Raw genomic sequence first — 14567 nt, 5'->3', positions numbered from 1 at the left:
GTTTACGTAGGACAAGAGCTGATCTTGTAGTACCCAGTGACGGGCAACTTCCACGCTTGCACTGCAACCTAAGCCAGGGGAATGGGGCCTCCCCAGAGATGGGTAAGCAGTGCAGGGGTGGTGGATGACCTAAGACAGGGGCTACTTGATTCCCATTGACATGCAAAAAACAAAAAAGGGGGACTTGCTGGTAGCAGGCCCGCCCTGGCCCCTGGGGACTCAACCCCCAGTTCTTTGTTATGCATGTCAATGTGGCCAGCTCACAAGGCCGTGACGCGGGCTTGCGGTTCCCTGTTTATCTGCCTGGAGCATATGTGTCTCTCGGGAACATCTTGACCTGTTCGAGCCTCCTGATAGGGGACGGTGACATGACGGTAACCCAAGGACGCAGTTATTACTCTTCCCTCCTCACTTTTGAGTGATTTCCCGCAGCTGTTAAAAAGATATATAAGGGGAACAAATTTGGCAATAAAGCGCGCACATGCTCCCTTCTGGATGAAGAACCTTGGTGTCCTGTGTATTTTTTAACCCCGCCGTCCCTCGCAGGACTCGGCTCCGTTAGCCGGACGCGGCACACTATCTCAGATGTATTAACATCTTAGACCATTTGTCATGAAGAATAAACACTAGTATGGTATAATTAACTGAAGTTGTATTTCCTTTGGATTCTCAGTTCTGCCTCTTCCTGTTCCAGGACCCTGTCCAGGACCCCAAATGACATCCAGTCAACATGTCTCTGTAGACTCCTCTTGGGGTGACAGTTTCTCTAAACTTCCTTGTTCCAGTGACCTCGGCACCATGGGGAGGACCTGTCAGGTATCTTTTAGATTGTTCTACTTTGGGGTTTACCTGTTTTTCCTCACATTTAGACTTAAGCCATGTGTCTGGGGGAAGCAGTCACAGAGGTGGAGAGCTGCTCTGTCATCTCAAGCCCTCAAGGTGAATGTCATATTAGTACTGAGTGTGCTCAGCTGGCTGGGGGAGTGCCTTTCTTGTTTCCTTGTTTTTCTCTTGTTTAGCCTGGGGCTGTGAGTCTTAGGGAAGCAGGTCACAGAGGTGGACAGCTACTTTGTCATTTCAGACCCTCAAGGTGAATGGCATGTTAATACTTACTGTGCTCACCTGGCTGAGGTAGTGCCTTTCAAGTTTCTCTATGTGGAGTTAATGTTCTATGCATGTCCACATTGTGTTTTCTGGAGGAAGTCATTATACAGGGCCCACACTTAAGGATCAGGGAGTTAGCTTCACCTCCTCGATGGCTTTGTCTGCCTTAGTTATCTGATATGCTTCTTCACAAGAGGCACAAGAGAATTGCATATTGCAAATAGTTATCTCAGTCTATAGCTTTTCTTTTTGTTCTCTCTTTCACAGAGTATAAAATTTAATTTTTTCATGTGATGCTGGGGATTGAACCCAGGGCCTCACATATGCCAGGCAAGTGCTCTACCACTGAGCTATACCCCATCCCTTTAAAAATCTCCCAGGCTGGCCTTAAATTTGTAATCTCCCTGCCTCAGCCTTTTGAGTAGTTGGGATTCTTGGCATGCAACACCACACTTGGTAAAAATTTAATTTCATAAAGTCCATGCTATCAATATTTTCTTCTGTCAATTTACTTTTAGTATTGTGTGTTAAAACTCATCACCAAGGGCTAAGGATGTAGCTGAGGTTTTATGTAGCTGAGGTTGTCTAACATGTGTACAGCCCTGCATTTGATCTCCAGTTCCAGAATGAACACACACACACACACACACACACACACACACACACACTGTTACCACTCTCTAAGATTACATGGATTTTCTTCTGTTTCTGTTTAATTTTTTTTCAAATTTTAGTTATGAAGATTATGAGTCAATTTTTGTGGAAATTTTGGTTTACATATACATTCATTTCACTGAATATAGTTTCCAAAAGCTTGTTCAATCACCACTTTTTGACAAATAGTGTTTAATGGGTTTCATTTCTGTTTGAATTTCCAAAATTGGCCTTGAATAATCTGGATACAGTACAGTACTGAAGTTCATCTATTTCCCAGGAATGCCAGGAGTGCACCTCTGAACTGCAGTGTCCTGAATTGAGTCCCAGCCACCACCAGAGGGCGTGTCACCTTCCCAGACTTGGTGGTAACATGCTACTGATATGGCGATGTGATAGTGCTAACATGTTATTTATTTTTTTTAAAAAAATTTTTTTTAGAGAATTTTTTAAATATTTATTTTTTTAGTTTTCGGCGGACACAACATATTTGTTTGTATGTGGTGCTGAGGATCGAACCCGGGCCGCACACATGCCAGGCGAGCACGCTACCGCTTGAGCCACATCCCCAGCCCTAACATGTTATTTATATGCAGCCTCTAATGCTAATGCATTATCCATAGTGGCTTTTGATACTAACATGTCCACATGTGGCCTCTGATAGTAATATAGTACCCATAGCTATATTACATTCAGCCCTATCATCTTTAACATTAGCATAATGTCCATACTGTGGCCTCTAATATTAATGTAATATCCATACTATGACCTCTAACAGTAATATAATATTCATATGGTGGCCTTAGATGCTAATATAATATCAGAATCATGCTCTCTAACAGTAATGAAATATGTACACTGTGCCCTCATAGCAATATAATGACTGCCCTGTGATTTTCAATATTAATGTAATGTCCAAACTGTGGTCTGTAATACTAATACAATATCTACATTGTGGCCTCTAACATTAATATAATATTAACACTTTTGTTAGTGAAACATCCATATTATAGCATCTAAGACTTATTTAATATCTGCCCAGTGGACTTTAGTGGTAAAAAATCTCCATAGTATAGCATCTAAACCTGATGTAATAGCTTTCCTGTGGTTTTTCATAATAATGTGGTATTTATAATATACAATCTGAAACTAATATAATAGCTGATCTTTGATGTTTAATACTAATATAATATACATGCATGGCCTTAAACTACTATAACAGCTGCCCTGTGGACTTTAATACTAATGTAATATCTACATGATGAAATCTAATTCCAATATAACACCTGCCCTTTGAAATTTACTACTAATGTAATATCCTTACTATAGCATATAAAGCTAATAAACTAGCAGCCCTGTAACCTAAACAATTATGATATTTACATCATAGCATGTAAAACGAGTGTAATAATTGCTCTGTAGCCTTTAACATTAATATAATATTAATACTGTGACCTCTCAAACTAATGTAATAGCTGTTCTTTGGCCTGCTAATACTAATATTGTATTCATACTATAGCATCAAAAACTGGCATAATAGCTGCCCTTTGGCCTTTAATAGTAATATAAAACCCATAATATAGCATGTAAAACTGATATTATAGCTGCCTTGTGGCATTTGATACTAATATAATATTTATACTGAGGCCTCTAAAATTAATATAATAGTTTCCTGTGGACTTCAATGCTAATATGATATGCACTATGGTACCTAAAATATTATAATAGATGCCTTGTGGTATTTAATAATAATAATATCCATACTATAGCATCTAAAACTAATACAATAGGTATCCAGTTGCTGCAGCTGAACTCAAGGTCACTCATGTGAATTTCCAGGGACACTAAATAAAATACAGACACACACTTTACCTTTAAACAAGCTTCAGGATGTCTCCTCCACTCTTGGCCTCAAGCTCCCCAAATGGGAGAGTAAGGAAAAGTCATGAGAGAGAGTGAGCACATTCAGAAGTGGGCTTTTATTGGGGGGACCCTTATTCTTAGAAAGTTCCATCCAGAAAAGTTCAGAAGGGGCCGGGTTACAAAGGACAGGTAAGTGTAATTTGACCCAAGGGGCTATAGGGCGACACACCTATGTCTGAAGACACATCCTCAAACTTCTGGGACCAGGGAAATATCCAGGTCACTATGAGATGCAGTGATGGTCAAGGCTTCTCCATTCTAGAATGGAAGATACGAATCATTCAGAGTGGTCTCCCATACCCAGTGGTTTTAATACTAAAGATATTTATACTATACCCTCTATAACTAATATAATGACATCCTTGTGGCTTTAAAACTATTATAATATCCATACTAAAACATTGAAAATAATTATAATGATTGACCTGTGGTCTTTATATGAATATTATAGTTATACTATAGCATCCAATACTAATATAAAAGCTGCCTTGTGATCTTGTAATATATTATAATCTTAATATGATATCCATAACATTGCATCTAAAACTAATATAATATCTGAGCTGTGGCCTTTAATACTTATGTAATTTTCATACTCAAGCACATAAAACATATAGTAACTGCCCTGAAACCTTTAATATAACAGCTAATATATTAGCTGTCTTGTGGTCTTTCATATTAATATAATATCCAAAATATATTCAAAACAAATGTAATAGTTGACCTTTGGTCTCTAATGCTAATATAATATGCACACTATAGCATTTAGTTCTAATATAATAACTGCTTTTTGGTCTTTTACAGTAATGTGATATCTGTATCAAAACATCCCAATCTAACATAGTAGCTGTCTGATAGCCTTTCACACTAATGTAACATACATACTGTCTCATCTAATATAATAGATCTTCTGTGTTTTTTTATATTAATGTAATATCCACATATAGCATCTTAAACTAATTCATGTACTTTTGCCTCTAATACTAAAATAATGTTTATACTATAGCACCTAATGCTAATATAGTAGCTGACCTCTGCTCTTTAATTCAAATATGCATCTATACAACAGCCTCTAAAACTGATATAATAGCTGCACTGTGGCCTTTAATTTTAATATAAAATACACAATACAGCATCAGAAACTGATACTATAGTGACACTATGGCCTTACATACTAAGGTAATATCCATACAGTGGACTCTAAATCTAATATAATAGCTTTCTGTGGCCTTCAATACTAACATGTTATGCTCTCTGGTACTTAAAATATTATAATAGTTGCCCTGTGGTCTTTAATACTAATGACATCCATAGGATAACATTTAAATCTAATAAAATAGGTGCTCTGTGACCTTTTATATTAACATAATATCCATAATTTAGCATCTAAAACTAATGTAATACATGCCCTGTGGCCTTTAAATTTTTTTTAGTTGTAGATGGACATGATACCTTTATTTATTTATGTATGTATTTATTTATTTTAGGTGGAACTGAGGATTGAACCCAGAGCCTCACATGTGTTAAGTGAGTGCTCTACCGCTGAGCCACAAACCCAGCCCATAATTTGTTTATTTTTGTGTGGTGCTGATGATCAAATCCAGTGCCTCACATGTGCTAGGCAAGCACTCTACCACCAAGCCACACCCCAGCCAGCCCTGTGGCCTTTTAAAAATATTTTTTAAAGTTACAGATGAACACATACTTTTATTTTTTAAATTTATTTTTATGTGATACTGAGGATCAAACCCATTGCATTATGCATGCCAGGCAAGTGCTCTACCACTGAGTCACAACCCCAGCCCCTGCCCTGTATCCTTTAATATTAATATGATATAAAAATTATGGTCCCTGAAATTATTTTAAAAGCTGTCCTGTGGCCTTCCAATACAGATATTATATCCATCCTATAGCTTCCCTCTGCCCTTTAATATTAATATAATTACCTTGTGATAACATGTAAAACTAATATAATAGCTTCCCTATAGACTTCACTATTTAAAAAAATATTCTTTGATTGACCTTTATTTATTTTATGTGGTGCTGAGACTCAAACCTAGTGCCTCATGCATGCCAGGCAAGTGCGCTACTGCTGAGCCATAACCCCAGCCCAAACTTCACTATTAATATATCATCTATATTATGACCTCTAAATCTAATATGATAGCTGTCCTGTGACCTTTGTTATTGATATGATCTCCATAATATGGCATGGAAAACTGATAAAATAGCTGCTCTGTGGCATTTACTATTAATACAATTTTCATATTATAGCATCAAAAACAGATATCAGAGCCATTAGAGGCCTTTAATACTAATATGATATCCAAACTATAATACCTAAAATGAATATAGTAGCTGGGCTGTGGCCTTTAAATCTAATGTGATATCCATACTATGGCATCTAAAACTAATATAATAACTCCCCTGTAGCTTTTAAAACTAATATGATATCCATATTATGGCCTCTAAAACCAATGTAATAGATATCCTGTGACCTTTAATATGAATGTGACACATTTTCTACAACCTGTGAAAGCAATATAATAACTCTCTGGCGGATTTTAATATTTAATATACATTATATAGAATCTAAAACTGATAAACAGGTACTCTGTGGCCTTTAACATTAGCATTCTAGCTGGGGTTGTGTCTCAGTGGTAGGGTGCTTGCCTAGCATGTGTGAAGCACTGGGTTTGATTCTCATATAAACAAAAATAAATGAATAAAGGTCCACATATAAACAAATAAATGAATAAAGGTGCATCAATAACTAATAAAAAAATTTAAAAATATTAGCATGATATTTTTATTATAGTACATTAAGCTAGTATAATATCTGCTTTTTAGCCATTAAACTAATGATATTTATGGTATACTATTGAAATTAATATATCAACTGTCATGTTGACTTTAATACTAACATGTTATGCATATTTGAACATCTAAAAGTGACATAATTCTTAACCTGGGCCTTTAATACTAATAAGATATCCATGCTAGAACATCTAAAACTGATATAATGGCTGCTCTGAGATCTTAAAAACTAACAAAATATCCATCCTATAGTTTCCAAAGCTAATATAAGAGCTGCCCTGTGGCCTTTAATGATATAATATATGTAATACTAACATGATATTTATATTATGTCATCTTAAGCTGATAAAATAGCTGCCCTGTGACCTTTAATATTAGTATAATATCATACTGTGGTATCTGAATTAATATAATAGCTGTACTGTAGTCTTAACACTAAATAATATACATACTGCATCACCTAAAATAGTTGCCATGATGCCTTTAATACTAATATGATATCATACTAGTAGAACATCTAAAACTGCTTAGTGTAGCATCTAAAACTGATATAATAGCTGCCCTGTAGCCTTGATACTATATATATACACACACTCTATCATCTAAAATGGATATAATATCTCCCCTGTGGTCTTAATACTAATATTAATATAATTGTTGTCCTGCAGCCATTAGTACTAATTTGATGACTTGTTTTGGTATCTAAAACTGATAAGATAGCTGCCCTTTGGCCATTAATATTTATAAATTCTCCATAATGTAGCATCTGAATCTGATATAATAGCTGCCAACACTATTATGATATCCATAAAACTATATAAATATATTTTAGTATCTAAAACTAATATAATAACTAAACTTTAGCCTGTAATACTAATGTAGTATGTTTACTGTAGCATTTTGCAGTACTGTAAAAATTTCTCTGTGGCATTTAGTATTAATATATGCATACTGTGGCTGTAGAATAGGATTGTATAGCTCTCCTCTAGCCTTTCATATTAGTATAATATCCATACTACAGCATCTACATTAATATAATAGCTGCTCTGAGGCTTTAATATTGATGTAATATTCATACTATAGCAAGTATAACTAATATAATAACTGCCCTGAGGTTTAAATACTATTACATTACTCATACACAGCATTTAAAATTAATATAATAACTTCCCTGTGACCTCTAATGTTAATAAAATATCCAAACTATATCCAATGAAAGGCAAGTGACTCACTTGAGATGGAAATTCAACCAAGAGTTTTTATTGGGGAGCTGCCTGAAGGGGAAGAAAAGGAGAGGAAGAGAGCAGAAAGGGAGAGGAAGAATACAGAAAAGGAGAGGAAGAAAGCAGCAGTGTGAGTCTACAAGCTTCAGCTTAAGAAGGGCTGCTTTGGTGACGTGGTGGGTGCTGAATGGCATGGTGACTCAGGAATGGGTGGTTATTGGCACAAAACTGATATAATAGATGCCCTGTAGTCTTTTATACTAAATTAATATCCATGGTATAGCATCTCAAGCTAATATAATATCTGCCCTGTAGCCACTAATGTAATACCCATATGATTGCATCTAAAACTGATATAATAGAAGTAGTTGGACACAATACCTTCATTTTGTTTATTTATTTTTTTATGTGGTGCTGAAGATTGAACCCAGGGCCTCACACATGCTAGACAAGTGCTCTACTGCTGAGCCACAATCCCAGCCCCTGCCCTGTATCTTTTAATACCAACATGACATCCTTATTATAGCATCTTAAATTAGTATAATAGATACTCTATGGCCTTGATTATGATATCCATATAATATGATATCAATAATACAACATTTAAAATGGATATAATATCAGCCCTATGACCTTTAGCCTTAAATTTAATAAAATCTCTATACTATGTCTTCTAAAAGTAATATAATAGCTGCCCTGTGGATTTTGATACTATTATGATATCCATAATATAGCATCTAAAGTTAATATAATTTAACTAAATGCCTATAGCTCTGGCATTTAATAGTAATATGATATCCAAACTATAGTACCTAAAGTGACTATAATAGCTTAATACTAATAGGATATACATAGTATAGCATATAGAACTAATATAATAACTGAAGTTTTGGATTTAATACATTGCTTTTGGTACTAGAAATTGAAACTAGGGGCATTTAACCCTATCCCCAGCCCTTTTTAGATTTTTTAAAATTTATTTTGACACAGGGTCTTGATAAATTACTTGGGGACTCACTAAGTGGCTGAGGCTGGTCTTGAACTTGTAATCCTCCTGCCTTAGCTTCCTAACTCACTGGAATTATAGGCATGTGCCACTGCCTGGCTGGGCTTTAATACTAATTCAGTGTGTATACTACATCATCTTTTTTAAAATATGTATTTTTTTAGTTGTAGTTGGGCACAATGGCTTTATTTTATTTATTTTTATGTGGTGCTGAGGATCAAATCCAATGCCTCACCCATGCTAGATGAGTGCTCTACCACTGAGTCCCAGCCCCAGCCCCACTACATCATCTTAAAGTACTGTAGGAGCTGCCTGTGACACTATTGTTAATATTATAACCATACTGTGGCCTCTTTAGGTAATATTATAGCTCTCCTGTGGCCTTTCATATTAATACAATATCCACATATAGCATCTAATGCTAATATACTAGCTGCCCTATGGTCTTTAGTAATATCAACACTGTGCCCCCTAAAACTTAAATGATAGTTGCCCTGTGGCCTTTTAATACTATATGAAATCCATACTACAGCATCTAAAATGAATACAATACCTGCTCTGTGACCTTCAATTCTTTTATGATATCCATACTACAGCATTTAAAACTAATAAAATAGCAGCCCTGTGGCCTATAGTTTTAATGTAGTGTCCATACTTTGTCATTGTAAATAATATAACAGTTGTCCTGTTGTTTTATTTTATTTATTTATTTTTATGCGGTGCTGAGGGTTAAACCCAGGGCCCTACACTTGCTAGGAAAGTGCTCTATCACTGAGCCACAACCTCAGCCCCTGCCCTGTTGTCTTTAATACTAACATCATATCCATAGTATCTAAAACTTATTACTTAGCTTCCCTGTAACCCTTAATATTAATATAATATCTATAGTATAACATCTGAAAGAAATATAATACATGCCCTGTGGCTTTTAATATTGATATAATATCCATCCTATTGCATCTTAAGCTAATATAATAACTGCCTGTGGTTTTAATATTATTATGATATACAGAACAGCATGTAAAATTAATATACTAGCTTCCCTTTGGCCTTTAATGTTAATATAATATCCATGCTCTGTCTTCCAAAACTATTAAAATAGCTGCATTGTAGCCTTTTATAATAAAATGATTCCATTAATTAATAAAATAAAATAATGGCATTTCAAGTCAATATAATAACTGCCCCAAAGCTTTTAATACTAATTCAATATCCATACTGTTACATCTAAGATTGCTATAATTCCTGCTCCATGGCCTTCAATACTGATATGATATCCATAATAGAACATCAAAAACTGATAAAGTGGCTGCTCTGTGTCCTTTAAGACTAATATAGCATTTAAAATTGATATGACAGCTGCTCTGTGGCCTCTGATGTTAAAATGATATCCATGATATAGCATTTAAAACTGATATAGGCCCAGGCGCAGTGACACATGCCTGTAATCCCAGTGGCTCAGGAGGCTGAGACAGGAGGATCATAATTTCAAAGCCAGCTTCATTCAGCAAAAGTGAGGTGCTAAGCAACTCAGTGAGACTCTAAATAAAATATAAAATAGGGCTGGGATGTGACTCAGTGGTCATGTCCCCCTGAGTTCAATCCCTGGTACCAAAAAAATAAAAAATAAAAATAAAACTGATATAGTATCTGCCATGTGGCCTTCATAGCTTATATGATATCTATATTGCAGCATCTAAAAGTAATATAATAGCTGCCCTGTTGTGTTTAATACTATTATTATGTCCATCCTATAGTATCAAAAATTGATATAACTGTTCTGCGGCCTTTTGTATCATATGTTAAATTAAACATAATATTGCATTGAAAACTGATATAATAGCTGCTCTGTGGCTTTTGGTTCTAATGTGATATCCATATATAGCATCTAAAACTGGCATAAGAGCTGTCCTGAGGCCTTTAGTACTAATATAGTATTCATACCATAGCACCTGAAAATAATAAAATAACTACATGATGGTGTTTAATGCTAGTATGATATTCATAGTGTAGAATATATCACTAATACAATAACTGCCCAGTAACCTTTAATATAATTATGATACCCAACTATATTTTCTAAAACTGATATAAAAGCTGCTAATGGCTTCCCAGTCACTTTTTTTTACTGAGCTACATCCCCAGCCCCCCACCCCCCACCATTTAAAAAAATTTTTAGTTGTATATGGACTAATATAATAACTGAAGTTTTGGATTTAATACAATACCTTTATTTGTTTTTATGTGGTGCTAGGATCAAACCCAGTGCCTCACATTTGCAAGGCAAGTGCTCTGCCACAGAACAACCCCAACCCCCCTTTTTAAAAAAATTTGAAACAGGGTCTCACTAAGTTGCTTAGGGCCTCACTAAATTGCTGAGGCTGATCTTGAACTTGTGATCAGTCTTATATTCAAAACTACTATAATAGCTGCCCTGTGGTGATTATAATTAATATATTGTCTATATTATAGATTCTAAAACTAATAAAATAAAACTAATAAAATATGGCCTTTCATACCAATATAATATCCATATTATATAATCTAAAACCAATATAATACTATAGTATCTGATAATAATATAATAGCTTTCTTCTAATATTTATAATTTATATAATATAGATATTATAGATTTTAAAATTAATGTAACAGATGCCCTGTGACCTTCAATTTTAATATAATATCCATACTATGACATCTAAAATTAATATAAGAGCTACCCCATGATCTTTAATACTAACATGATATTCCACACAATAGCATTGAAAATTGATTTTATTAGTGCCCTGTGGCTTTTAACATTAATATAGCATCTTTAGTAGAGCATCTGATACTGATATATAGGCTGTCCTGTGAACTTTAGTGTTCATATGATGTAGATCCTACTGCAGCTCAAATTAATTAAATCACTGACTTGTTTCCTTTATTATTAACATATTATCCAAACTGTGGCCTGAAAAACCAATATAATAATTTTCTGTGGCCTTTAACATTAATATGATATTAACAGTGTGGCTCCCAGAACCAATGTAATTGTTTCAATGTTGCATTCATGCTAATATGATGCCCATAAGATAGCATCTACAACTAATGCAATAGCTGTGCTGAGGCTTTGACATGAATGTGATATCAATACCATGGCATCTGAAATGAATATAATACTGGCCTGAGGCAAGTAATACTAATACAATAGCTGATTTTTTTTTGTAAAGAGAGTGAGTGAAAGAGAGAGAGAGAGAGAGAGAGAGAATTTTTTTAATATTTATTTTTTAGTTTTTGGTGGACACAACATCTTTATTTTATTTTTATGTGGTGCTGAGGATTGAACCCAGCGCCCCGTGCATGCCAGGCGAGAATGTTACCTCTTGAGCCACATCCCCAGCCCACAATAGCTGATTTTTGCATTCAATTATATTCATGCTGTGAGTTCTAAAGCAAATATAATCTGTCCTGTGGCCTTAAATATGAATATAATATCCATACAATAGTATCTAAAACTAATATAATAACTGTCTTGTGGACTTTAATAATAATATAACGTTCATAAATTAGTATTTAAAACTATTGTAACATATCAATTTGATATAAAAGCTATGCTGTGGCCTTTAATACTAATATAACATTCCTACTATACTATCAAAAACTGATAAAATGTGTGTTCTGTGACCTATACTTATTCCCATAATATACCATGTAAAACTAATATCTGCCTTGTGGATATTATGTTAATATACATACTATAGTATCTAAAATTAATATTATAATTATAAGATAGCCACACTATAATACTTTAACAGTAAAATGATATCCATATTATAGTATCCAAATCAATATAATACCTGCCCATGGCTTTTAACATTGATGTAATATCCATATTATAGCATCTTATATTAATATATTAGCTGCCCTGTGGAATTTTATACATATATGATATCTAAATATAGCATCTAAAACTAATATAATAGGTCCTTTTTTGGTTTTCTAACTATGATAATATTCATACTATTGCATATAAAATTGATATAATACCTGCCCTGTGGCCTTTAATATTTATATAATTTCTGTAGTGTGGTATCCAACAGTAATAGAAGAGCTGCACTACAGGCTTTCTTACTAATATATATTTCCATTGTATAACATCTAAACTAACATAGAAGCTGCCCAGTGGCCTTTGAATTAAGTTAATATTTTTTTTTCAGGATTGACTGTCTTTATTTGGTGGCAATAAAAATAGCTTCAGATTAGTTGTTAAATGTACAGTTAACAGTTACCCTTTAACATGGGCAAAATAAAGAGGGGATAGGAAAACTGAGACCAGGGCAAAGGCAGTGTGAGCCCAACCACTGCAAGCTCTGATGTACCCCGGTACTTCAACAGGGGCAAAAAGGCCAAAGTACTGATTGCTTTCCAAACAGCATGTTTTCTCTTTTGAGTCTATTGATGGTTACATTTCATTGTACTTTGTAAAATATAGTCAGCCACTGTAAGAAAAAAAAAAACATCACATTTTGTCAGAAGATATATATTCATATAATAAGTTCAGAATCACTGGTTTTTGTCTTTGTCTTTGTCTTTTCTTCCCTGACTGTTTAGGTGTTGGAGTCTCTACTGCTCCTTCTGCACCGTATACGGCCTGCTTGAAAACTGTTTCATTATCTTCATCATCATCCATTCCCGCCACTTCAGATTTTAGTTTCTCTAACATTGTTGGTGTACAAACTGGTGTAGGGCCCTGGCTATCTATAGACTTCTCAGGAGTGGCAGCAGTGCCTTTAGAAACCCACTTCTTCTTCTTCTTTGGTATGCCTGAAGACTTTTTCTTCTTTGTAGGTTTATCTGAAGGATCTTTGGTCTTACTGGATGATAAAACCAATGAAGAAAAATCATAATTAATTCCTTTTGCTGCTATTTTTTTTCCTGAGAAATTTTTCTTTCTTTTTAAATTGCTCTTCCATTTGCGTTTTTGAAAAAATGTCAGATTCCGATTATACCGCTTCATGGCTGGATACGATGGCTGACGAAATGGAGCATTCCACTCTTTAAAAAGTTTTTTGTGTACTTTTTCTGGTGGCATAAAATGACACACCAAGAGTCTTTCACCAAAAAGGTAGTTATTCATTGTTTCAGCAACTATCTTGGCAACATCTTCAGACTTATTCTCCACAAAGGCATAGCCTCTTCTATTTCCAATCTTTTTACTTCTGGATAGTTTAAATCTTATAATAGTGCCAAACTGGGAGAAATATGCTTTGATTTGGGTTTCATAAAGTGCTGGAGACAGAAGGCCCACAAAAATTACTCCAGGAATAAGTTTTTCTTGCTTTTTTTTTGCTGGGTTACTCGCTAGCTCACGTGCTGCACTTCCTTCTGAAACTGGACGTCTTCCTGTGGGTTCAGTGAAAGAATCGGCCTGGGTGGGACAACGAACGGAGACCCCACCATGTTGAGACCCGCAGCAACACACCTCCACGTGGCGCGCTCCTGGAAATTAAACTAATATTAATAACATAACATCTTAAACTATTATAGTAGCTGAACTTTGGCTTCAAGACTAATATTACTTGTTAATATAATAGCTCCCTATTATATAAAACTGATACACTAGCTTCTATGTGGCTTTGAATATTAATGGAATATCCATGCTACTGAATCTAAAACTAATAAAATATCTGAGCTGTGGTCTTTAATACTAATATGATATTCTTATTATATCATCATCTAAAACTGACACAATAGTTTTCCTATGGTCTTCAATATTAATATGATATCCATATTTGAGTATTTAAAATGACTACTAATGTGATACCAATATATAGCACCTAAAACTGATATAATAGCTG

General features: G+C 34.6%; 1 protein-coding gene across 1 annotated transcript; it reads right to left on the bottom strand.

Annotated features, from left to right (window-relative positions):
• Positions 1–3870: 3870 nt before the first annotated feature.
• LOC107159036 (MKI67 FHA domain-interacting nucleolar phosphoprotein-like) lies at positions 3871–14169 on the bottom strand. The gene is given in 3 exon segments (XM_048785792.1): positions 3871–3939; positions 13277–14056; positions 14059–14169. Coding segments are annotated over 3 exon segments (960 nt in total).
• Positions 14170–14567: the final 398 nt, after the last annotated feature.

The sequence above is a fragment of the Marmota marmota genome, unplaced genomic scaffold, assembly GCF_001458135.2.
Source record: "Marmota marmota marmota unplaced genomic scaffold, marMar, whole genome shotgun sequence".
NCBI classification, from domain to species: domain Eukaryota; kingdom Metazoa; phylum Chordata; class Mammalia; order Rodentia; family Sciuridae; genus Marmota; species Marmota marmota.
The sequence above is the reverse complement of the archived record's forward strand: the minus strand, read 5'-3'. Positions and strand labels throughout refer to the sequence as shown.